Raw genomic sequence first — 24,415 nt, 5'->3', positions numbered from 1 at the left:
GTGAAGACTAACTCTACCCTACAGTTATATAAGCAGAAATAATGAGCTTTTTCTCCTCTGCCTCTATAAGGCTGAATGCTTATCTTCAAATCCTATGGAAAAATTGCCAATCAACTTAATTACCCTACCGCTTTAACACTTCCCAGGATCATGCTAATTAAAAATGCTTCATTTAAAAAACAAAACAAAACCCACAAAACTACAAAAGAACACAAAAGATACATTTTTCTTGTATCTATCTTGTAGTTAATTCCTAAAAAGCCTCAATATCTTTGTAAGAAAAGTGACTTTTATAAATTTTTATACCCTTCAAGTCATCTGGGATGCATGAACAACATTCTACTCTAGTTTCCACATGACTTTGAATCTTTAATAAACACATGCCACAACTATGCTGACACAACATGGTTCTCAATTAACACCAACAACTCCATGAGAACCCGCACAGTTTTCTTGTATATATATCAGAAAGCTAAGTTGTGAAATGGATACAACCTAGTATGTCCTGTTCAAGTACTCCACATCTTTATATAAACATTTTACTTCACAAATATGAATTTTAGAGAGTACAGAGAAGAACAAACTAACTAGTGTCATGCTGGGAAAGTTCTTATTCAAGAAATATAACGATTAAGCTCCTGATTCAAAACAAGTTAAAAATTAAACAAAATTATATATATTATACAACAATATATCTTGTAACAACTACATCCATATGCACTGAAATCCATTCCAATAATGTGACTGCTCTTCAGCACTCCTCTCTCTCCAAACACCAGGGTGAGGCACAGGAGAATTAATCCATGGTTTCAAGGTTTAAACTTACTTAAAATTATGCTACTTAGTAAATGTGGTTAAACAGGACCCTGATACTTGAAGGAAAACATTTGCAATATAATTATGGAATGATAACAGTTGTAGGAGCATACATGGAAGTTGAGATGTTATTTGGGTCTCCACAGAGTAAAAGGGAATTAAAAAAGTTAAACTACTAATGCCATGAAAAGATAAACAAACAGCACCTGAAAAGAAATTTCAAGTAAATCTCATGTTGTTGCTATTGCTCTACAAAGCAAGACAATCACAAGTTTCATTTTCAATTTTTATTCACATGATGAATTTTAAAACTAATGTATTAATAATTTAATTGAAATGTTACTGTTGTTTTTTATTTTTTCCTGGCAAAAAGACTTTTATATCAAAAAGGACCAACTTTTAAGGACAGCTACACAGCTATATTCCATCCACAGTGATGGATGCAACTCTATCATTAAACTTATTTTTTAAATGGAATATTTCCTTCTAGAATAGAATCTCACAGCTGAAAGGGACTTAAACATGTACTTTGTGTGTATGAAAAGACTGAATAACTAAAAAGACCTAAGCCAAAATTCAGCATGGACTGCTGTAAACCAGACATTTACAACAGTCTCCAATAATTTGTTAACCATTTATGGCAATCAAGAAAACCGCATCTGGTACATCTTATACTTTTCCATTAAAATCACGTCTGCTAAAAAAATCCATAAAGAAATCCTTCAAAAGATTTGGCCAACAAAACTGTGTCTGGGAATGTATTTGGCCAATTTTCAGTAAGACATTATATGTTTTCTTGTGTAAATAGATAAAATGGAGTGGTCTCTTTTTTTTTCTCCAATAAAAATTATGATTTATTCTACAACAACATTAAAGTGCTGTTTCCTTTATGCAACAAATCCCTTTTCAATTTTTTTAACAAGTAAATCGCTTGCCAATACAACATAGCTTGATAAAATACTGAGATTCAGTTTTCTCTCAAAGTTCAAACCCTTCCTGCTTTCATATGCAAAGGTTTGCAATCAAAATTAACCAGTAATGAAGAGCTCCCCATCTGAGAGTGCCAAATTTGCCTATGCCAAAGTTAATTTCAATCCAGGCTGTTTGAAAACTTTTTCTGTGAATGTCTGTACTGAGACAGAGATATACAGATCAGTCAATTAAAAAACAAATCAGTATTTGGTTGTACATTCATGTAGCAGCTTGAAATTTAATTTAGCTTGTAAAATTCATATGTGAACTCAGGGAGCACTCCTATGAGGCCCACTTGGATGCCAAATTGCACTTAGTCACAACTAAATTTAAATAAGTACGCATTCAATTTTGTAGTAGAAAACTTGTAACTTTTTTGTAGAGTTCTTGCTGAAATTGTAAAGACTTTCAAATGACTTTTCACACCACTATCTGATCATAAGCAAGTATGCTTTAAGAAAAATATTATTTATTTTGAGAGTAAGACAAATCATAATTTAAAAATTAACAGCAATAATTAGTTCTATATGTTCAGAGCAAGAGTTACCACTGCATCCAGCAGAGATGATGTTTCAGGTCTTCCCGCAGCAAGCCTTAATTAAAGGCATTCACCCCAAAAATTCCCAGAGACATGGCAGAAAAAAACCAGAGTAAGAGTTGTTAAGTAACTACAGAGAGTGAGCAAACCTCTGCTCTTCAAGCTCCCTTTTTTGAGCCACTTCAGGGACCAATCACAAGTTTTCCTCTGATTTTAGATTTATCCCATGTGCTCAGTGAAAGCCTGACCATAACAGAGGATGCTGCAGTAATAGCAAAATATGGTGATCCACAGAAATAAAGGGGGAAAGAAAAAGTAGGACTCAGTTGGGAAAATGGGAAGAGGAAAAGACAGATGAAGACAATAAAAAAAAAAAAAGAAAAAAAGCCTAATATTCCCTCAGCAGTTGGTACTGTTAGTAAGTTCACCCATATCAGGACTGTCATGCAACTAGACACACAGAAGTAACGTTCCCTTTTGGTTCAACAAAACATTGCAGACAAAATTAAAAGTCAAGGCTGAGATGTAAGCACAGAAATCCAGCAAAATCATTATTAGTCCTAAGTCCTGCTTTAGCTAATACTATGATTACTTTCTCATGAAAATTAAAATTAATGCAGTAATGAAAAAAGAAGTGACCTTACGTTACTCATATAGCTATTTTGTCGCCTCCAAGTGAGTCTGAGCTTATAAATCTTGCCGATGTTTGATATTCAAATACATTATATAGAAATTACCCTTCATTTTTTCCATTTGATTAGACTAAATAGCATAAGGGCCCAAAACAGAAATACATTGAAATGGTATCAGTTTTTAGTAAAAGGTTATTCTGCCTTTTTAGGCTTTCCTGCAGTTTTAATGTTAAACACGTTTAGAAAAGAGAAGGCTATCCATCTCTTACAAAATTCATGTTTCAGTGATGTCAGAAAGAGGGAAAAAACCCAACCAAACCAAAACCACACCCCAAAACATTCAAAGAATCACAAAATCAAAGAAACATTTATGTTGGAAAGGACCTCTAAATCATCTAGTTTAACCACCCTCTGCTCAAGTAGGGTCATCTAAAGCAGGCTGCCCTGGACCACGGCCAGTTAGGTTTTGAATATCTCCATGAAAGGATACTCCACGTCTCTGGGCAACCTATTCCAATGTTTGACCACCCTCACCATAACTATTCTTTCTTTTCAAAACTGTTTCTTCCAGCAAATTCCTCTACCATATGGCCAAGTTTTGTCTTCAAATCCAAAGTAATGACATCCATCAAATATTAGAGTACTTAGTCTGAGAACAATATGAAAGGCATCTTTCTAAATATGAGCAATCAGGAAGCTTATTTGAAATGAGATCTAAAATACAATCTAAAGATATGTCCAAGACCTTCCACATAATCTCTTCAGACAGTCTCGCATCTGTGCAGGAGCTGCTCCCTCTATATCTCTTACCAACAGCACACACTTTCTCTCTATCTCACTGTATTCCTGTGTCTATGTCAAATATGGTAGTTACTTACTTTGGAAAATCTGAAAACATTTGGTATTTCACAAACTTAAAAAAGATGCTTACGAAGCTAAATCAAGGGCTGTGGTATTCACGGGGACAAAACCCACAACCCAACTACTACAGGGCTTTCTTTTGAGAAAGATCCCTAACAGAAGGTAAACATACTTTTTCAAATTTGCTTTATAAACAAGGAAGTCCTCAAAAGGTGGCAAAGAATTACTCTTTTCCTCATAGGAGATGAATTTTGGTAAGTTTCTAGGAATGCTACATTGTCTCCTCAGCTGCTTGGAATGTTTTAAACAGAGATTAAAAAAATTTAATTACCTTCTTTCTTAAGCTCTTCAATCTGCTCCTCTTTGATGTCAAGCTGCTCAGTAAGCCTTGATGCTGCATCCAGTGCAGCATTTGCCTCTCCTAAACTTTCCTGAATAGAGGGCAGGAAAGTGACAAAAAGAGAAGCAAAGGAGTTCACTATCACAATTACACTAATACAAACAGATCAAACATAACAGATGCAGAGACTTCATTCACTTGCTCTTTAGAATAAGTGGATTGTAAATATCCTCAGAAAAATGGATGGTCAGCAGATGAATGCTACTTTGCTGACCTTCTTTTAGTGCCCTCCCTCTCCCCCCCCCCCCCCCCGGAAGAGAGAATAATTACATAACTTGACGTATTCTTAGCAATACTTAACACAGCAGTTAAAAACAAAAAATTCAGTCAAGAATTAGCACTTAGTTTCGTATGGTTCAATTTCATTATTTAGCCCACCTGCAGCGATACAACTTTTTCTTCCAAGCTTTCTGCTTTTTTCCTCCATTCTGTGCTCTGTTTTTGGTGTTTCTCCAGCTCTGCTGAATACATAGCCTTTTCTTCTAAAGAGTTAAAAATACAAAACAAACAAAAAAATCTTGATTCACAACATGTAACTTTTGGGGATATGCAATTGCAAAACCTCAGCATTATCATATCTGGTCTTCATGAAGTAGAAGTGGAATTCAAATTTCATAAATGGGATATGGACCATCAGTTTTCACAGGGCCAGAATTGTTTTTATAAGTTTTTTAAAAGACAACAGATTCTGAAATTCAAGCTATCAAAAAGGAAACCAGGCAACCAATATTTAAAAAGCACCAAAACATAGTAACTATCCCAACTAAAAAACGCTTGTTTCAAGCTTTTGCCGTTTCTTGACAAAACTTACTTACCCTGTTGGAATTGCTCTAGCACCATCTGCAGGTTGGCCAGTGACAACGCATACTGCTTCACTTGGTCCTGGGAGATGGTGAGCTGTAGCACTGTTTCATCTCTCTGCTTGGAAACCAGGTTTAATTGCTCTTGCAAAGATTCAACTTGCAGACTAGCTTGATGACTTAATGAAAATAAAATACATTATTTATGAAGACAATAACAGAAGTCATTACAGAACAAATTAAATCCCAGCAAAAATACCCTACCTTTAATTTTTCAGCTCAATTTATAAAAATGAAGGCGATTTTTTTTCCTGATTCCTCTTTAAAAAAAATCCACAAAAAACCAATAACAACAGATTTGAAATAAGTCTGGTAATAAAATTTTGGTAATCAAAAAAACCCCCTACTTTTGTTTGAAGTGCATTAGAGAAAGAAAAAAACTAATCTTTGTTGTTCATTATTGTAACAGTACCTTTACCAAAAAAAGAATCCGTATCTTGCTAACTGTCTGCTTCAGTTACTACATGAATCAATAGGTCTTTCTACCAGTTTTTACTTTTAAAGCCAGTCTCCAAGAACTCGGTATATCTTGCTCCATACTGACCACTGAACGCCCCATTTAACTTCCTATTATGCAAAAAATATTATGAACCTGATTTACTCCTACAACAGTCTTTTTAAAGAGTGTGTATCAGGTGGGAAATAGGCAGAATTTCTGAAAAGGTATTTGACAAGTTTCATGAAGAACTAAGAAACATTCTGATGAACAGTTTTTACACAACCTTCTCCCAACTCTTCCATTTTCTCCACAATTTTTCACAACAAATTCTGCTCAACTCAGAAATCTCTTTGCTGAGAACGTTAAAAGCAGAATCAATCTTTGGCACTTAGAAAGACTGCAGCTACATACATATTTTTTGATTAAAATACTTGTTCGTTTGGACAACTGTAATAAGATGAAAAAAATAATTCTTTTGCCTAAAGTAACCAACATTCCCTTTAAATAAAACAACATTAAAGCAGTCAAGATAGGCATTGAATAATTTTAATAATTGGGTTTTCATTGTTCTAGCTGAAAAACGTGGTTATGGCAAACAAATAAAATCCCCAATTGGCTCTAGCCTCCCAGATTCTGCTACCCATGAGAACTTCAATGCATCTTGCTTTATATATATGCGCTAAAAAGAAAAAAAGCTTACAGCAGCGTATACTTTCCATAGTATCAGGTATAAAGTAAGGATGAGTACTTGTCTTGAAAGCAATTCACAAAGCATGACAGTCACATCTGTGCACTGAAGCATATAAAATAAGACTCTTTAAGTTAAGTCCACCTTTTCTGATTTGACAGCCAACTAAATTGATGGGTTGAGGGATTTTTGTTGTTTCTAGTTCTAAAGCACTGTCAAAGATGTGAGATTTCAATAGCTGCTACTAAAAGGACAAATACTTTAAGTTCTGAGCAGTAGCTAAGTATATCTCAAATCACCTTCTTCATTTAGAGTAACAAAAGTTCATACCTTTTTGTTTTCTCTAGTGCTTAGCACGTTATAGAATGGTAATTCAGTAAAATAAAGCCATCAGTAGCAGTCTAGCTAACTATGGTATTTACAGCCAATGCCACTGCTGTATAAATTAAAAGGCTACCTGGCATTCTCCACTGCAGTAGACGAAGACACGAGTTTTTCTTCCAAAATCAAAACTTTCTTTCTTAGCTTGACCTCTCTGTCTTCTGCAGCTAAAGCTTCTCGCGTGTAGGAGTCTTCCATTTCTAAAAGGTGATTACGTAACCTCTCCAGTTCCTGATTTAGGCGCTGCTCTTTCTCACGCAAATGCTGTATCTATGTAGAACATACCTTAAGTAGCTCGTACTATCACCTTTCATAAAAATAATGTAAGCAAACATAAAGCATGTCCATTGAAGCACACTGCACGTGTATTGATTTTAAATGCTTTTTACAAGTGATTGCTACCAAAATAATCCAGAAAATATTACAGATGCAATTTCTTATTCTTTTTTCTTTTATTTCTTGCAACTGTAAATTATTTGGTGGTGTACCTCACTCTGCAGGGCACTGCTCTCCATTTGCTTCTGTTTGAGTGCTACCATGACTTGGTCTCTCTCTTGCTGAAAAGTAACCGCCTTTTCCTGCATTGATTTAACTTCATTTAACAGTTGATTCAATTCTCCTGTCTTGCCCTGTTGAAGACACAGATAAGCATTTCCAATGTGGCAAATGGTTTTACCAATGGAGATATAGTCTTTGCCCAGAAGAGCATAAAGACAATACTGATCTAACAAGGAAAAGGCCAGGATACCCACGGCCTACAGCACAGAAAAACATCAGGAAAAATATTATTTTGAAGTTATTTAACTCACATGTTACAAGACAAAGTAAAAGTTATTGCTAAAAGACACTATACAGATGCATTGTCTTAATTGACTGCTGTGAACAGATACATACCTATTTTAGATAAGAGAAATGTACCATGCACATAGTCTCTCAGACACTTGTATATTTGAAAATTTCACTTTTCCCCCAGTGTTCGGAAACTATTCTCTGTGATACCCATTTATTAGGCCATGCCCATGTAAAGCATCAGCCTAGGTAGGTCAACTTGTCTGAACTTAAAAAGACTAAACACATGAAGAAATCTTTAAAAACAAACCATAAGGTGACCTCATACCCAAAGATTAGACTTCAGTAAATCACAGCAATGTCCATCATGTTTTCAGGTGTCAAATTTCAATGAATAATGTTCCCACTTACTTCCCAATTTACTACAACTTCACTTCAGCATATAAAGGAGAAGTGTGAGTATGGCAGTTATAGAATTCACTTGTACACGTGAATGCATTTTCAGTTACTTGAAATTTTTCAGCATGCTCTTTACCTTTTGTCTCATATGTTGTTTTGGAAGCAGTTACTTTTATTGAATATGTTGGATAAAAGTAAACCAATCTTTGTTTTTATCACTAATACTTATGAGCTTCAATTATTTGTTTTTATTAATCAAACTGAATATAGTAAAATTCTTTTTGCAGTAGAACCATAAACCTGCAGGCAAACCTTCTCTTTTTATGGTGTGTTATCTTCTGACACACACACAAAATACAAAACTGTTTGAATACTATTTTTCCTAGTTCTCCATGCTGAACACAAATGTGTAACAGGAACTTCTCAGATTTGTGCAAGAAAAATGTCCAGACAAATGTTCCATGCTTGTGAAATTGAAAGCCTAAGCCAAAGACATGCAACACAGAGAACCTAGCCAGACAATGCAGATTTCCACGAGTTAGAACAAAAAAATTAAAATCAAAATAGTAAGAGAGTGAATTTGTAAAGTATTAGTGTATTTTATATGGGCAAGACTGGTGAACATAAGAAGTCCCAATGGTAATTCAAAGCTATTTTTCACAATGTAACTGTACTTTGAGACAATAAAGCTTCTCATTGTAATTCTATAGTATTTCTTTAGAACAGCATAGGGAAACCTCTACTATGAGCAAACAGAGCTAAACATCTGTCCTAAGTCAAACTTCTCAAAAAAAACCCAAACCACCCAAACGCCTCATTTTTCACACGTCAAAGTTGACACTTCAAAATGATAAATTTAAACAGACACATATTGTTAAATGTAATTCATATTTTGTTTTTCCAAATACATTACACTGCAGATTTAGTTGGTAGTTTGAAAATGCTTCAAAGAGATCCGGGTGGTGAGACAATGGAACAGGTTACCCAGAGAAGTTGTGGATGCCCCATCATTGGAAGTGTTCAAGGCCAGGCTGGATGCGGCTTTCAGCAACCTAGTCTAGTGGAAGGAGTCCCTGCCCATGGCAGGGGGTTGGAACTAGATGATTTTTAATGTCCAGGTCTCTTCCAACCCAAACAATTCTATGATTCCATGAAATTTTTTGTTATACTTATAGCAGAGGAAAAAAAAATTAATGCCAAGTTACTGAGCTATGGATTGCATAAATACCACTCTCTGATAATGGGCAATACTCATCACTTTGGAAAATGAAAAGGCATGCTAAAGGCAACAGGGAGAATAAGAACAGTATGCCTGGAGGGGGACGACTGTAAAAGAAGATTGAAGAATGGCAACCAGAACCACCAAGATGAAGAGAATGGGGACCTGGACAGTACAGAGGAAAGAAAGAAAATTATTTGTTTGGAATTAATTACAAGAAAAGACTGCCCACTAGGACATACTTTCAGAGCCTACAAAGCAAACCAAAAGTATCTAGATCCTGGAGTTCTGCTGTCAAGTGTTTGTCAAAACTACAGGAAGACTTTTGCACTGTACTTAACGCCTATTTCTCAAAGAGAAATGGCAATTCACACATTACTTCATTAACTCCAGCAGCAGCAGTTCATACAACATGCTGTTGACCTGTGTATCAATGATGCACATAATTTGTTGGTCTTCTAAAAAAAAAGATTCTTCCTCAAATTACATAAGTGATAATTAATAAGCGGCTGCAACTTTTCTCTGAACATACGCTTTCAAAGTAGTATAAATTTTTTCCATATGTCAAATTCTAGAGAATAAACCATTAATTTAGCTTGTCCAATTTTTTTTTTTTTTTTCCTCCAGTGGAGTTTCTCCAGCCATAAAAGCAAGATACATAAACCCATTCATCTCACAGGGACATTGTGAAGCAATCACATTGGAATGACAAACACTAGAGGAAAGCACATTGAAAAATTAGTCCTGCCAGCCAACTCTGCAGAAGTCTGAGCACAATACAGGAAAAATAAAATAGGGCATTTAATGAACAACAGGGCCAAAGCAAAATATTAAGCAGCTGCTCAGTAGATGAGCAATTTCCAAATAAATGAAAAATGTAGTTTATGGCTGCACAATTAACAGATAACCTTGTAAACCACTCACCTGCTGACTTTTAATTTCTTAACTTTGCAGGGGAAGGATTTTTGTTGTAGTGTAATGCAGTAAGGAGTCACAAATGGATTTCAGGCAAACACTTGATAGCTACATATACACAAAAATGCATTACCACATGACTAATTTTAAAAGATATTCATAAATATGAATGCACATACCTGTTCTTTTTCTTTCAAGAGCTTCTCAAAAGCAAGAGCTTTTTCCGTCATTGAGTGAGACTCAAACTCTTTCTCTTTCAGCATCATTGAAAATTGCATATTAGTCTCCTGAAGTGCTCGGAATTCAGTTTCTTTTTCCCTACACCTTGCAACTATTTTTTCATTTTCTTCTTTCAGTTTTCGAATATCCATTTCTAAAATTAAATTTCTTTCTTTAAGATTAGTCACAGCTTGCTTCAAAAGCTCATTTTCATTTTCTTTGTTACTAAGATTTTCACTCACAGAAAGTAACTGATCAGTTTTAGATTTAATTAATATGTCTTTTTCCCTAAGTGATTTCTGTAAGACATCATGTTTTTCTCTGATTTGCCTCATCTCTGACTCAGTCCCTTCTTGACTCTTTCTTTCAATCTCTGATGCTGTAGCCACAGAATCAGATAATCGTTGATTGTTTTCCTGAAGAGTCTTAATAGTTGAATCTTTTTCTTGCAACTTTTTTTTCAGTTGTTCCAACTCCTTTTGAAGGAGTTTAGACTCATCGCTGAGTACATCAGGAGCACTGTACTGAATGCCTGAAAGCTGTGAAACAGTGGAAGCCATTGCCACAGATGGTGTTACCAAATCAAGTTTACTCAGGAGAAGATCCTTGGTGTTATGAAGCTGTCCTATGCTGTGTTGAACTTGTGCTAATTCCTGACTAAAACTTTTCAGCTTTTTCTCATTCTGTTCGTAACTCTGAATCAAACCATTATAATCTACCTGCAACTTTGAATTACTATCGCTTTCAACTGAAATTTGTGCTTGAAGCCTGTGTAACTCTTCTTGGAGGTGAGCTGACTCATGCTGCATGTTCTGAACTGTGGTTATTACTTGTTGCTTCCACTCATCCATCTTCTTTACTTGCTGCTTTAGTTTATCTCGTTCTTGTAGAAGTTCCTCAAACTGGTTACTGTTAACACCTCCTGACCCATTATCAGTACCTGTACTGGATGTCTGCAAGACAGTCAATAAGGTTTGACATTTTTGACTTAAAGCATCTATTTCAATATCTTTTTCTCGAATGATACGGGATAAATTCTGAATAGTTTCTCTAGACATATCTTGACTGCTGTTTTCAGATCTATTACATAACTTCTGATTTTCCTCTTGCAACCTTACCAAAGCTGCTTCTTTAGCAGCAACCATATCCATGATATTACGATACTCTGTTTTTAACTGACTGTTTTCTCTTGTCTTTTCACTTAGAACTGCTAATACTTGTTCTCTTTCCATAACATAAGCTTGCAGCTGCTGCTGAAGACAAAGAACATCCTGCCTATAGGAAGCTGAGGAGACTCTAGCATTGAGAGCTTGTATTTCTAAATCCTTCTCTTGAATGATCCGAGTAAGTTTGCCAACTTCATCCTTGGACAACTGATCAATTTGCTGACTTAGAGAAACATTCTTTTCATTTAGAAGCTTAATCTCCATCTCCCTTTCTTTGATACCTTCTACCAGTCTTTCAATTTCAGCTTTAGATAAGTCATGTTTTTCATTTCCATTTTCTCCATTAAGAGTCTGAACTTTGGTTTCCTGGAAAAGATCAGAGGAATCAGTCTGAATAATCTGTCTCTCTTTGTGCAATTGAGTTTTAATTTGTTCAATTGTTTTCTGCAAATTTTTAATTTCCTCATCTTTCTCCAAAGAAAGTCTTTCATGAGTGACATTCATTTGCTCACACTGAAATTTAGACTCATCTATTTCCTTTCTTTGCTCCTGCAAAGACTGCTGAAGTTGCACTGCTGTTAGATTCTGATCTTCTATTGTTTTTTTGTGAACTTCTATTTCTTCTTCAAGATTATTCTTTATCACCTTTAACTGCGTTACCTCACTTTCAAGTTCAATAATAATATCTAGAGTTTTAGGCTCAACCACAGGTGTAGATCTAGTTTGCTGGTCCTTAAGGCGTTCAATTTCTTCTTTCAAATGATTATTTTCTTCCTTCATGACTGCAAGACTTCTGTCTTTTTCCTCCAAGTTCTGTTTCAAGACATCCTGCTTTTTCGAAACTTTCATATATTCTTCAAGTTCCCGCTTCACCTGAAAGGCTTGATTTTTAAATTTTTCAATAAATACCTCTTTTTCTTTTATGAGTTCTGTCAACTGCTTTTGTCCTCCTAAGCTAGTAGTCAACATCTCTTTTGTTTCTTGATGGTCAACTTCCATCTGCTCAATGCTCCTTTTAAGTTCAGCAATCTCAAAATCTTTCTCTTGATTGAGTTTAACTAGGCGCTCATGTTCAAGCTGCAATGCAGTGGTATCCATACTACGTGCGTTTGATAATTCCTCAATAGTTTGCTTATACTTATGCGCCTGTTCCAAAAGCCTCTTTTCCATCTGGTTTAATTCGCTCTCTAACTGTCTTTTTTCCATTTTCAAAGCCTCCACAACAGTGTCTTTTTCCAAGTAAACTTTATTTTTCTCAGAAATGGCATCACTTAACTCCTGTTTTAGTTCTTCAGTGGCTGCTATCAGCTTTCCATTTTCTATTCTGAGATCAGACAGAGATTTCTCTAAGTCTTCATTTAGTTGTTTATTTTCTGAAATGTCATTCTGTAGTCTCACAATTTCTACTTCTCTTTCTTTCAGAATCAGATCTTGACAAGTGTAGTTAGATTCCTGATTACTTTTTTCTGTTAACTTTCTCAAGGATACAGAAAGTTCCTCCTCTCTTTCTTTTAGCCTCTGCTGCAATTCTCCAATTTCTTTTTTATTATGCAAATTACAGTCCTGGGCTTCCCTTAATTGTTCCTGAAGATCTTTAATATTATCTTGAAGCTGCTGCTTACTTATATGCAAATCATTAAGTGCATATGAACAATGGCTTAGTTTTTCTTTCTGACTATCTAACTCCTTAATAGTTTCCATCTTCTCAATTTCTAATTCTGATACTTTCTTTCTTTCAAAATCTATGTCGAATTTCAGCTGTTTGATGATACTATCAGTTTCTGTATGTTGTTTTGACAGCTGCTCTTTCAGTGTAATCATATGCTGAAATTAACACAAACAAGAATTCATTAGGAGAGGAGAACCAGCCAAACTATACATTTCATTAATTTTTATCCTCTGAACAATAAAAAAAAAAAATTGAGAGGAAACAAAAATGCTTCATAGTTGTCAATGTAAGTTGGCAAGTAATATCAACTAGTCAATGCTTAATTAATTAAAACCAAATATCGAATAGGGATAGATTACATTTCACTAAAAACAAGAACACCATCTCCCCCAAAAGAATGCTAGCTACCTAAATCAAGGAACAAAAAGAACTACTTAAGAAAAAGGACTGTCAGAATTTGTCAGAGCAGTTGGAATGAGCATGCAGCAAACACCCACTACTTAAAAACAGGGAGGCAATAAGTTTTAAATAACAAATTACAGAAGTAAATGCATATCTCTATTTTCAACTTCTTGTTTGAGCTTATTTTTAAAACACCCTTGCTAGGATTCATCTCCTGGGAAAACACTTCAAGTGTTCAATTCCGTAAAGTAAACCAATATTGAAAACACATGGCTTGCAACTCTATGTTTACAGGTCAAATACATCAGAACAGTGACAAAAAGGTACCATTCCATTTAGCTTACATATAATTGGTGACCTTTTCTTACTCCACAAATGCTCGTATTATGACGAACCTCTAATAAAGTAACTTAATTATTCAACATAATTAAAAATAATGAAAGGAAAAGAAAAATAGTTTAAAATATCATTCATGTTATGTGTACTGTCATAAGACAGAGGTCACAATACTAGCAGGATAAAAACCATCAAAAGTCTTGCAAGGAAAAATCAAGTAGTATTTAACTGCACTTCGGAAAGTAACATCCCTTATCGATAGCTGACATGCTATATTATTTCTTTGTCCATGACAACTGCATTTCTTGCACTTCAGAATTTCGCATTGAGATGGCAGATATGGAGAAACACTGGTCCCAGGAAACACTGGTCCCAACATTCTTTTTAAGCATCAGAGGATAACTTGTATTTCCCTGCTACCTATGTTCAAAGATCAATTGAAAACATAAACACACACACACAAATCTAAACATTTATTTTAGCAGTTCAATAACTAGCTGCAGTATTTATTACCTGAGTAGCTTCTTGATTCTGCTTGTCTAGTTCTTCCAACTCTGCTATTAATGTTTCTCTTTCAGCAATACTTTCATTTAATTCATGCTGTTTCCTCTCCAAGTCTTGTCTTAATTGACTTAATTCTGAATTCTGATCCTCAGTATACGCAGAAAGAATATTCTCATTTTTACGTTGTGCACTTGCCAGTTCCTTCTCAAGTCCCCCCTTAAGTTAAAAAAAAAATAATTCTAAATATTAGACCTTACCTTGCTGAAATTTATAAACTGTTTAGATTTGAAATGGTTTCTTTTTTCCCCTCAACAATTAAGCATGCATTTTTATGTTAGAATCTCTAAGGCTACACGAATATTATCCCAGTTAAAAATTCTTCATTGTGAAGTATTTGTCTCTAGCATTCATACATACACATTTATCTTCTCATCACTAAGTTTAGGAGTGCAATTTACAAACCTCTGCACAAAAAGCCATCGTCTGACAAGCAAAGTTATATCCACTTTTGAGGTACGGATCCGCAGCTGGGGTAAACTATTTTATTCCCAAGGCACACCCTAAACATGTAGTATGCTGCATGGTGAGACAGGAAGTTTTAATTAAGGACATCTGAATAACGTCCTTATGAAAAATGCCATGGGAACTCTTGAATGCATGCAAAACGCAGAAGAGCCCGGTTGAAAAATACTACTGGATACAAAGTAAACTAAGCCAAAGCTCTCAAGCAGGACTTTATAAAGGACTAAGTCAACTTTGCCAAAAACCAAAGGCGTGTTCCAGAGAAACTGTTCCACCGCTAAACTTCATCACTAAGGTGGAATGTAGTATTATTAGAGTACTACATGGAAGAAAAGAGATACTTTACTACTGATAACAGTGTCAAAATTGAAACGTGCCAAAGTAGAAGAGGTGAAAAATGACAAATTTTACAGAATGTACTATTAATACTTTTTAAATGTATGTTACAGCAGCCTAAGTAGCAATGGGATAGGTTGAACTCCACTAGTTTTCTTTAACAGAGTATGCTGTGGAGTTTCACAAGTCAAAATGTATTATTTCTATCAACTGCACATAATCTACAATTATTTCCTCGATTACAAGGTTATTTATGTAGAATTGTGAATGCTCCAAAAAAGTATAGTGCCAGAATGTGTATTTTCCATCAGTTACCATTCTTATGAACTTTTTTGTTGGCTTAATTTAGAAATTGGTTTACCTGATTTAAACTTGAAAGTCTTGCTATTTCATTTTCTTTTTCTGTAAAGGAAAACAGAAAATTACATCATTTTCCTCCTTTCCAAACAATAAAACCAAATCATTCTCCCACCTTGCCCTAACAGAACTCTGCTGCTCAGAATAGTTTTCACAGTATTTTGTGATGATAAGCATCGGTGCTGTAAAAGATTCAAATGTACCATCAATCACCCCCACCAAGCAGAGTATTACTTTTACAACTGAGCCCACATTAGGAGGACTTTGGTCCTACAGTGTATCAGTTATGCAATATTAAAAGATTTTCTACATACAGATATAGTTCTTAAACAGGTATGTTTCAGTGTTTCTTTAAGGAGAAGGTATTAGCAATGGACTGCCTTTACACACAAAAAATGTACTTTTAGAATTTAAACAAACAACTTTTATTGAGGCTTACTTACTTTTAAAGAAAGAAAAACCTATCAAACAGTTGGCAGACATGATTACTTACCTAATCAGAAACCCCTGTGATAATCACACTAGTCCCAATTATGTCTCCTTTTCTGCTTAGCCTTACCCCAAAGGACAACCCTTTTCTAAAGCAGCAATTTTTAAAAGGTACATATTCTCATATTCAGTTCCAAATTCTTAAAATAAATTCTGAACATGAAAAGTGAAAACCTGTGAATATATACTAAAAAAAAAAAAAAAAAAAATTAAAAAAATAAATCATCATCTTTGTACCTAACAGTGCTTGCTGTAGTCTGGCAACATCTTCTGGTAGTGATGTCTTTGATTGGAGCTTCTTCTCCTGTTCTTTCAGGAGAGCATCTTGCTCTGCAAGAGAACTTTGAAGCATACTAAAGTCAGATTTAAGATTTTCATATTCTTGTGTTATTTGGATTTTTTCTACCTTTGCCAATTCTTGCTCTTTTAGAAGAATTTTGTTTTCTTCTTTGGCAGAAGACAATTTGTGATTTAGTTTTCTTATTTCATCCTCTAGGTCCTTTACAACTTGCAACTCTTCTACTTTTCCTCCTTCTAGACTCTGAGCATTTTTTTTCTGTTCACTAATTTTAGAGTCATCCATGGCATCAGCACTCACACCATCTAAAAAGCAAAAAAGATTGTTTGCAATATTAACCAAAGCCAGCACTGCAGATCTTTTGCTTTAAGTCTCTTCTTCCACCCCTTCTCCTGACAAAGGGAGATAGTCTAAACCAAAGACATCATCATCATCAACAGAAAGCTTACTTAAATAGAATTAACATTTGAAGCAGTGCTATACATATTACCGGTTTGATAAGCAGCTTTTCAAATTCTTCGGCATCCCTGGCTCGAAATACTTTTAAAAGGTAAGTGTTGCAAGACATACATTGTTCACAATTTACTGAAAATATACTTGACCCCCACCTCTCTTGGTGGGGAGATGACAGAATCTAATTTATCAGGATTTGGAATCCCTCAATTTTCTAAAAATAATTTATAAACCCCATCTAATTCAGCCTGATGCAAAATCCCTGTTTATAATGTAATTAATTTCAAAGGCTTGCTGAATGGTTGTTATAGAAAACAATTTGCTACAAATGAGTATATCACTTGCTAAACGATGCAGAGTTTTTCACCTAAAGATTTCATTTTGCAGAACTGATGTTTTTACAGATCCACCATACTATCATGACATTCATAGTTCTGTACAAGCTTCACAATGTAATTTCCAGGTAAGTTACAGAGTATAAAAAGGCATAATCAAAACATGTACAGAAAAAAAAAGTTAAATGAAAGCACAGTGCTTGTGAATTCATTTTAGTGTAAGCTCAAACATTTCCTCCTGTCCCAGTCTGTATTATGTTGTTAAACAGAAGCAACAAAATAAAAATGTAAAATACTCTAATTCTTCAAAAACTGTAAGCAGTGTTTATTTTACAGATAACTTGTAATGCAAAAGATATGGAACTTCTGTCTTTGACTTCATTAAATTAGTCCTGCTGGTATACCCACATGCAGTAAAAGACAGATTACATCTTAACAGGCATCTGATTTTAAGAAATAAATTCCTTATCAGCACTACCCTAGAAATTAAAAGGCTGTGAAAATATTTCCCTTCTTTCAAAGAAAATGGATCTCTCTTTCCAAAAGGACAGTATACACTCTTTCGAAGTCAGAGTTTTAATAGATAACAGAGGTTTACAGGCAAATCTTATATATTTGTGCAAAGAAGCCCCTAAAGGAAACCCGATATGACTATTTTTATGGAATATGAAATACCTACAAGATAACGAAAAGCTCCTGGTGAGAACAACTGAGCTTCTCCTACAACCTACTCATGCGACAGCCTAAGGCGTGGTCCTTATGGCAATCTTTGAGCTTTTGTCAAGTAACCCAGTTGGCACATAGTAGAATCATAGAATCATAGAATCATTTAGGTTGGAAAAGACCTTCAAGATCATCGAGTCCAGTACTTCTCACCAAAATTATTTTTGTGTTGAGATTTTCTTACCTTCAACTTTGTATGTCTTGCCCACGCCCATATTCAGTGTAAGTTAAAAAAACCCAGGAAGTGTAGGATTTAGAGCACAACATTTGATATATACAGAAAATGACCCTCTAGATTGATATATGTCAGAAGATGAAATGCTATCATTCCAGTGTCCAAGCCAACCACAGTGAATAAAAGATACTAGGACACACATGTGTCTTAAACATGAAGGGGAATTAAAGTTGAAATTTGAATTCCTAAACATCATGTATTTGATATCTATTACACTGTTACATACATATTTGATACTTTAACCAAAATTCACTGTGCATTAAATTAAAAAAAAAAGCATGTGGTAATAAAGACCTTGCTGTAATTGATTCTCAAGTTCTTCAATTCGCTCTTCATATTCGCTCAGCTCTTCTCGGTGTCGACGACTTATCTCTACCAGCTTTTGTCTGTGTGCATCCTGCAATACTGAAAGTTCATGTTGATGTTCATCTATTTCTTGACTTAAATTCTGTTTGAGCTCCTACAAATATCATTAGAGAAACAGAATGGTAAAATACAGTACAGAAGCTTAAGAAAGAAAAAATACGAAAGAAAGAAAAAAGTTTTCCCTAGTAAAATTAAAGATTTATTAAAGGATTTCTCATAGGAGACCTCAAGTTTCTTGGCTTTTGCTGGTTTGGATTTTTTTAAACATGTTAAAAGACATCCCCTTTAAAAATATGTTTACACAAACAGTATGGTCTACACAACAGCAAACACTAAACCAATGTAGAGACATTACAACTCTGTCATAGGAAGTGGATACACTAGGACATATTTCTAGTAACTTTCAAGGATGACATGCAAATCCATATTTTACATCTTCAATGAAAAAAGGCAAGATGTTTCTGAGAAGGGAGAAGAAATTATTTTGTGTATCTAAAATTCAGTCTCATAAGTCATCAACAGCTTCTGAAAGTGATTTGCCCTCATAAATACTAATGTCATTCTTTTAAGCTTACATGCTATATTCATCAAATCACGTAAATACCCTTTCACAGAGTAACTGACTGTTTTTAAATATTGTACTGCTGACTGAAATGTTGCTGTGCTATTACATGCCCACATGCATTTTTAATAGAGAAAATGTAAGTGCTAGTGTTGTACACATTTTAACTACATTCAGAAGTCATGTGACCATATGCAAAACCATCAAGAATACAGTAGTCTAAGTTGTCATCTTACCTTAACAATATTTTGCAGTTTGCATATTTCACTTTGTTCAGCATCATGTGTCCCTTGCACTTTGGAAGACTAAGAAAAGAAAAAATCACATAGCCATGTGAAAATTGTGATAAATACATGTGGTTTTCATGTGCTTCCTCTATTGATACTCAAAAGTAGAAAACAACAAAGCTAACATGAAGCAAAATTCAAATCTACAGTACTTTTGATCCCCAAAAAAAGACATTTTAATGGAAACATTTTGATTTTCCATGGATTTTTTTTTTTTTATTATTACATGCAAACTTGTAAAAGTTTGGGGTGGGCAGTGTTGTTGCACCTAATAAGACAGCAGAGTTGCTTAACTTTACTTGAATATTTCCACATGGGAAAAGTATACCTCTGAAATCTGGCTATAGCTTGAAAAATGATGACTCGCATCAACAACAGCTTGAAAGATTATATTCTTTCTTGTCTCAGCAGACCATGAATTACAACTGACTTATCAAGGACTGAGAGAAGAATAAGTAAAACCAGCATGCAAGTATCCAACTATCACTTTGAACAGTATTGTGCTGTCAATAAATAATCAATATCGCAGCCAGGAAGAAGAAAAATATTTTTTGAAAGGCTGCACAAAAATGAAACCCTGTAGTAGTATCCTAGGCAAATGTTTATGAAACCCTTTTCCTAACATGACAAATCATGTATAAAAGTATCACAAAAAAGCATTTGGAAGTTAGTCACTGAATATGTCCCTAGTCATGTGACAGCAAGAAAATGACTAAAACATTATTAGGTTTCAGCTCTTCCATCAAATCATGTTACTTCTAGAAACTGTACAGCATGAACTTTCAAAAGACCCACTCCAAAAACCCCAAATGCAATGAAAACACTAATTTGGAGGGGAGAGGAGAGGGTAAGATAGAGGGGAACCACTTACCAGTGCAATCTGCTTCCAGTGGTCAACCTCAGATTCAAGCCTAGAAACTTCATTGGACAATCTGTTTATTTCTTGTTGTGACCAGATTATATCTCCAAAATCCATGTCATCTCCTTCAAAACCTGAGGAGTGTCTGACCACTGGAACATAGGAAGCTGATGTAGCAGCTGGTGGCAAAACACCAGCTCCTGACTGTGCTGACTGAGCAGCCTTCTGTACTTTCTGCAGTTGTTCCTGTAGAGCATTCTGTCTAGCTTTTAGGTGGCTGATTTCCACCTGAATATACAGAATAAAATGCATTGTTTCAATAAGAATATCAAGATACACTCTGCTTTAGTCCTTGTGGCCTTATGAAATATGAACTAACCAAACAACCCCACTCCAGCACAAATTACTGATCACTTTCACTAAGAAGAAAAAAAAACCCAAACACTCTCCTAATGGAGAAAAGCAGTCCTAGCCAATGTTTTACAAAGTATCTCATGCAACAACACATATTAAAAGTTTTAATAGTTTTCAGTTAAGTAAAAGTTCAGTAAAAGTGTTTGCTGATTTTTTCAGCAGCCAAGGTACCCCAGTACTATAGCAAGATTCAGGCTAACATGTTGTACAAAAAATTAGATATTTAAAGAGGGTATTCAGATATGAAAATTAAGCAATATAAGATGCTCCCCCAGTTATTTATATTACATTTTATTTCTCTTAAGTAAATTTTCAATACACTGAGTTGTTAAGCCTATCTACAATAAACTGAAATTAGCTGCATGCAATTTTCTCATAACAACTCTATTATTGTATTTAATAAGCAGAATTCTATATATCTCAAAATTCTGCTTCCTCTAGTTCCTACATGCATTTACAAATAAAGCAGAAATAAAACTCCTATTGTGTAATTCTAGGCATACTGGCAACTTTCTTCATTTAAAAGGCTATGAAATTTCATGTTACACAATAGGCTATAAAGATGATGTTCCCATCACAAAGGGACAATTCTCAAATTATGAAAGCTAGTTCTGTTCCCTCTAATTGTATATGTTAAGATAAATAATTATGATATCTACAGACAATATAACTGCTTCAAATGGGAATTTGCTCCTGTTGTCTTCCTTAATAGCAGTTTAAGTGTCCTTTCTCACAGTTACTCCAGAAACAACAGAGATTCTGATATATGCTTGACATTCCCAGAGTTTTCCCTTGCCTCAACTATCTCCTGTCAGCTCTGCTTATATTACATGATTCAATGAAATACATGTCTCAGTCTCTCAGTGTCTACATTAACAAACCAAGAAACCATAACGTGACCAATACTTCCACTGGAAGAGCACAGATACTATAACAAAGAGACTACACTGCATAATACATACACGTTTATTGGACATACTTACTCAAATATTTTACTCTGTATCCTACCTCTTTCTGTTGAAGCTGATTGCGGTACTCTATTGATAACTGCTTTATTTGAAGCTCTGCTGCTTCATGCTTTTCTTCTAAATCACTACAAACTTTTTTCAGTCTCTCGTTCTGGCAAAAATGAGAAAAGAATGTTGGTAAATTCGGAACAGTTCTTATAGAATTAGAAAAGCATAAGTCTGCTGAACAGTAAAGAAATCAATTAAATTGTACAGATTTCTCATGTTATTTCACTCAAAACACACAGTAATAGTAACTTCCAAGTGTGGGTCCAAAATCATGTTCACGTCCAAGCTTTCCATTTTTGTATCACATGGATCCTAGCTCGCTTTCAGAAGAAGGTTTGTGGTGACCAGAGGTAAATGCCAAGAAGAAAAATTCAGGGCTGAATTACATCTTAGCATGATCTACAGGTGGAATTTAGGAACAGCCACAGAGCACAAACCAGAGCTAATATCCATACAGTCCGCTATTCTCTCTCTGACATTGGCCAATAGCAGATGGCAAGAGTCTAGAAAAAGGACAAGCAGGAACAGTTACTTCCCCAAAATACTATCGTAACTTCTCAATGCTCTTGAGGGCTTAAGATATACATGAAAGTTGTTGGTTTATGGCCATGAAGTCACAAGACCAACAAGTCCTTTGTAAAAGTACACAAAGTCACTTTCTGCAAGGGCACATGGGATTTGTAAGCAGTTTTGGAAGAGCACGAGCAACTGTAGCTATGTCAAAATGACCATACAGTAGGGCAACACAGACAGAGAACTGCATCAGGGAACATGTACACTCTATACTTTGAAGCCTGCTGCAAAAGACATGCTGTCCAGCATAACTGGGCATTCTAGATCTGCTTTTATTTGTGGTCATATACAAAATGCTGTAAACCAATTTTAACTCTTTACCAGCTAAAATTTATGAAAACTTAAAAGATTTTTGCATTTGCAAGCTTTTCAGAGCCAAATCTATTGCTGCAGTCCAAGTCCACGTGATAGGTAGAACAGTTGCAGGATGCAGCAGTTAGCAGAAGATGAAAACTTGCACCACACGCATACTCCAATAAAAAAACGTGCCGCCCTAACTGTGATGGTGGTTTGTCACCAAAGAAAAAAAAAAAAAAGAGCAACATTCTAATGCCACTGTTACCCTTGTTTCTAGATTTACCCAGGGACAAGCAACTTCACTGCAGCATTTCACCTTTACAAGAAACAAATGTTATTTATTGCTTTTAATTACATTAGTGTTCCAAAATGTCTTACTTCAAACTTTTGTGCTGCATTAATACTTTCTACTTCTCTGAGTCTAGAATTGGACACATGGAGTTCTGTTGCTGCATCTGAAAGAAAGGGAAAATTTTCATTTTTATTAAACTACTTCTAATCTGTTAAGTAGACATCAGTTAAGACCACAGTTTTTAGTAAGTATCTTACTTCAGACTGCTTCAATGTTCATTCCTAGGTAAATATCAAAAGCTGCTTTTATCAGAACACTGTCAGAATTATTTTTCATACCAGAGAGTCTTTCTGAACCTAATGGAGTTCTCTCTTATCTAGGCTTTAAGTCAGATCACAAAACTAACAGAAAAAGTATGGATTTAAGCTTTAAAATAAGGGAAACAAAAAGTTTTTACATCACTATTTCATGTCACTGAATCTGTTTTTTCATTTAGGACTTTGTACCTGACACGACAGTTGTGTGTTTCTCAGTAATCTCATGAGAAGTTTCAAAACAAGAATTAGTTCCTTAACATACATACAACAGTGACTAAATTTTCAGAAAAAACACACACCCAAACCCAACGAAACCCACAAAATAATCTATACAACAAAACACCAACCCTGCCACCGCCGTAAAGGCACAAAACCCTGTAAAACATGCTTTCATTTACGAAGGTGACACAATCTACCGTACCAGTTTATCTAATACAAAAAGCACATAATTCTGTCCCTGGATACTCTTCCTTTAATGATCAACCTTCCTCAAATAGGCTATGTTTACTTCTCCCATGTCCCACTTCTAATGGATAGAAGTAATGCATTTCCTTTTATTAATGAGAAATCATCCTGAATTGACTATAAAGCAACCTTGACAATTTTTCAAAATTTGAAATAAATATAATTTTAAAGTAAATACTGTACTTCTTCATTTCCTATGTGCTGTTTAAAACTGATGCAGCTCAAGGGCTGCAGAGGCAACAATCTACCCATGAAAACTGCTAAACTGAAGATGTTAAAGTCTATAATCCACAAACACCATCTTCAGTTCAGATGACAGTCAAAGCAGTGAATGTAAGGGATAATATTAAAAATTACAAAATATAAGAAAATTAGGAAATAAAAAAAAAAGGGATGCAAGGAACTGCTTGAAAAGTGTTCTTTAGGTCACATAGTATTTAAAGGTCTTTAAGGAAGAGTAGTACTTAGATGCCACTAGATTTTTACACCCTCAAGGCTAGTAACCCATAAAAACATACTACTCTGAAATTTTTTGGAAACGTAAGTTGTTCATAACAGTATCCAGCAGTCAAGTACCCCTGGAGGTGACTACTGAACATCAGCACACCTCTCTGGCACAAACTAAACACAAATGTGTGAATCGGAATCTCAATTTATCTTTTAAAAAGGCAAAACAAACGCACTAGATGACTACACAGTTCAGAGGTGTAAATTAAGCTTCCAAACTAAACTAATGCGGATTTTGGAATGTAAAACAATTCTAAGCAAGTCTTTCAGAAAAGCAAAAAAAAAAAAGGTAACTTTGCAGTTATCAGAATAAATCTCTCTTTTCCGAGCAGTCTACCCGTATACAAAAAAACCCCATCCACATGAGACCAGTAGTATCAGCTTACCAACAAGATTTATACAATACTTTCACAATGCTTCATAGTTGTGAAGTTGCAAACAAAGTAGAAGTGTTTAATTTCATGTTTAAGATGAGTATTCAGAAGTCTTAGCTGTTCTTTGTGGTTG

General features: G+C 34.9%; 1 protein-coding gene across 2 annotated transcripts in view; it reads right to left on the bottom strand.

Moving 5' to 3' along the window:
• The window catches only part of TRIP11 (thyroid hormone receptor interactor 11), a 35,173-nt gene that overhangs the window by 9,294 nt on the left and 1,464 nt on the right, over positions 1-24,415 (bottom strand). The window contains exons 2-15 of one of the 2 annotated variants that reach the window (XM_030007212.2): positions 22,706-22,782; positions 21,450-21,560; positions 20,040-20,315; positions 19,118-19,186; positions 18,248-18,413; positions 16,147-16,512; positions 15,425-15,465; positions 14,215-14,421; positions 10,089-13,118; positions 7,076-7,216; positions 6,664-6,857; positions 5,035-5,198; positions 4,598-4,701; positions 4,151-4,250 (exon numbers count right to left, since the gene is read on the bottom strand). In XM_030007212.2, the coding sequence (XP_029863072.1) occupies positions 4,151-4,250; positions 4,598-4,701; positions 5,035-5,198; positions 6,664-6,857; positions 7,076-7,216; positions 10,089-13,118; positions 14,215-14,421; positions 15,425-15,465; positions 16,147-16,512; positions 18,248-18,413; positions 19,118-19,186; positions 20,040-20,315; positions 21,450-21,560; positions 22,706-22,782 (5,046 nt within the window). Of the gene's footprint in view, positions 1-4,150; positions 4,251-4,597; positions 4,702-5,034; positions 5,199-6,663; positions 6,858-7,075; positions 7,217-10,088; positions 13,119-14,214; positions 14,422-15,424; positions 15,466-16,146; positions 16,513-17,902; positions 18,168-18,247; positions 18,414-19,117; positions 19,187-20,039; positions 20,316-21,449; positions 21,561-22,705; positions 22,783-24,415 lie in introns of those variants that run through there. The other variant, XM_041122006.1, reaches the window with a different exon arrangement.

Source organism: Aquila chrysaetos, chromosome 2 (genome assembly GCF_900496995.4).
Source record: "Aquila chrysaetos chrysaetos chromosome 2, bAquChr1.4, whole genome shotgun sequence".
In the NCBI taxonomy this organism is placed as follows: domain Eukaryota; kingdom Metazoa; phylum Chordata; class Aves; order Accipitriformes; family Accipitridae; genus Aquila; species Aquila chrysaetos.
The sequence above is the reverse complement of the archived record's forward strand: the minus strand, read 5'-3'. Positions and strand labels throughout refer to the sequence as shown.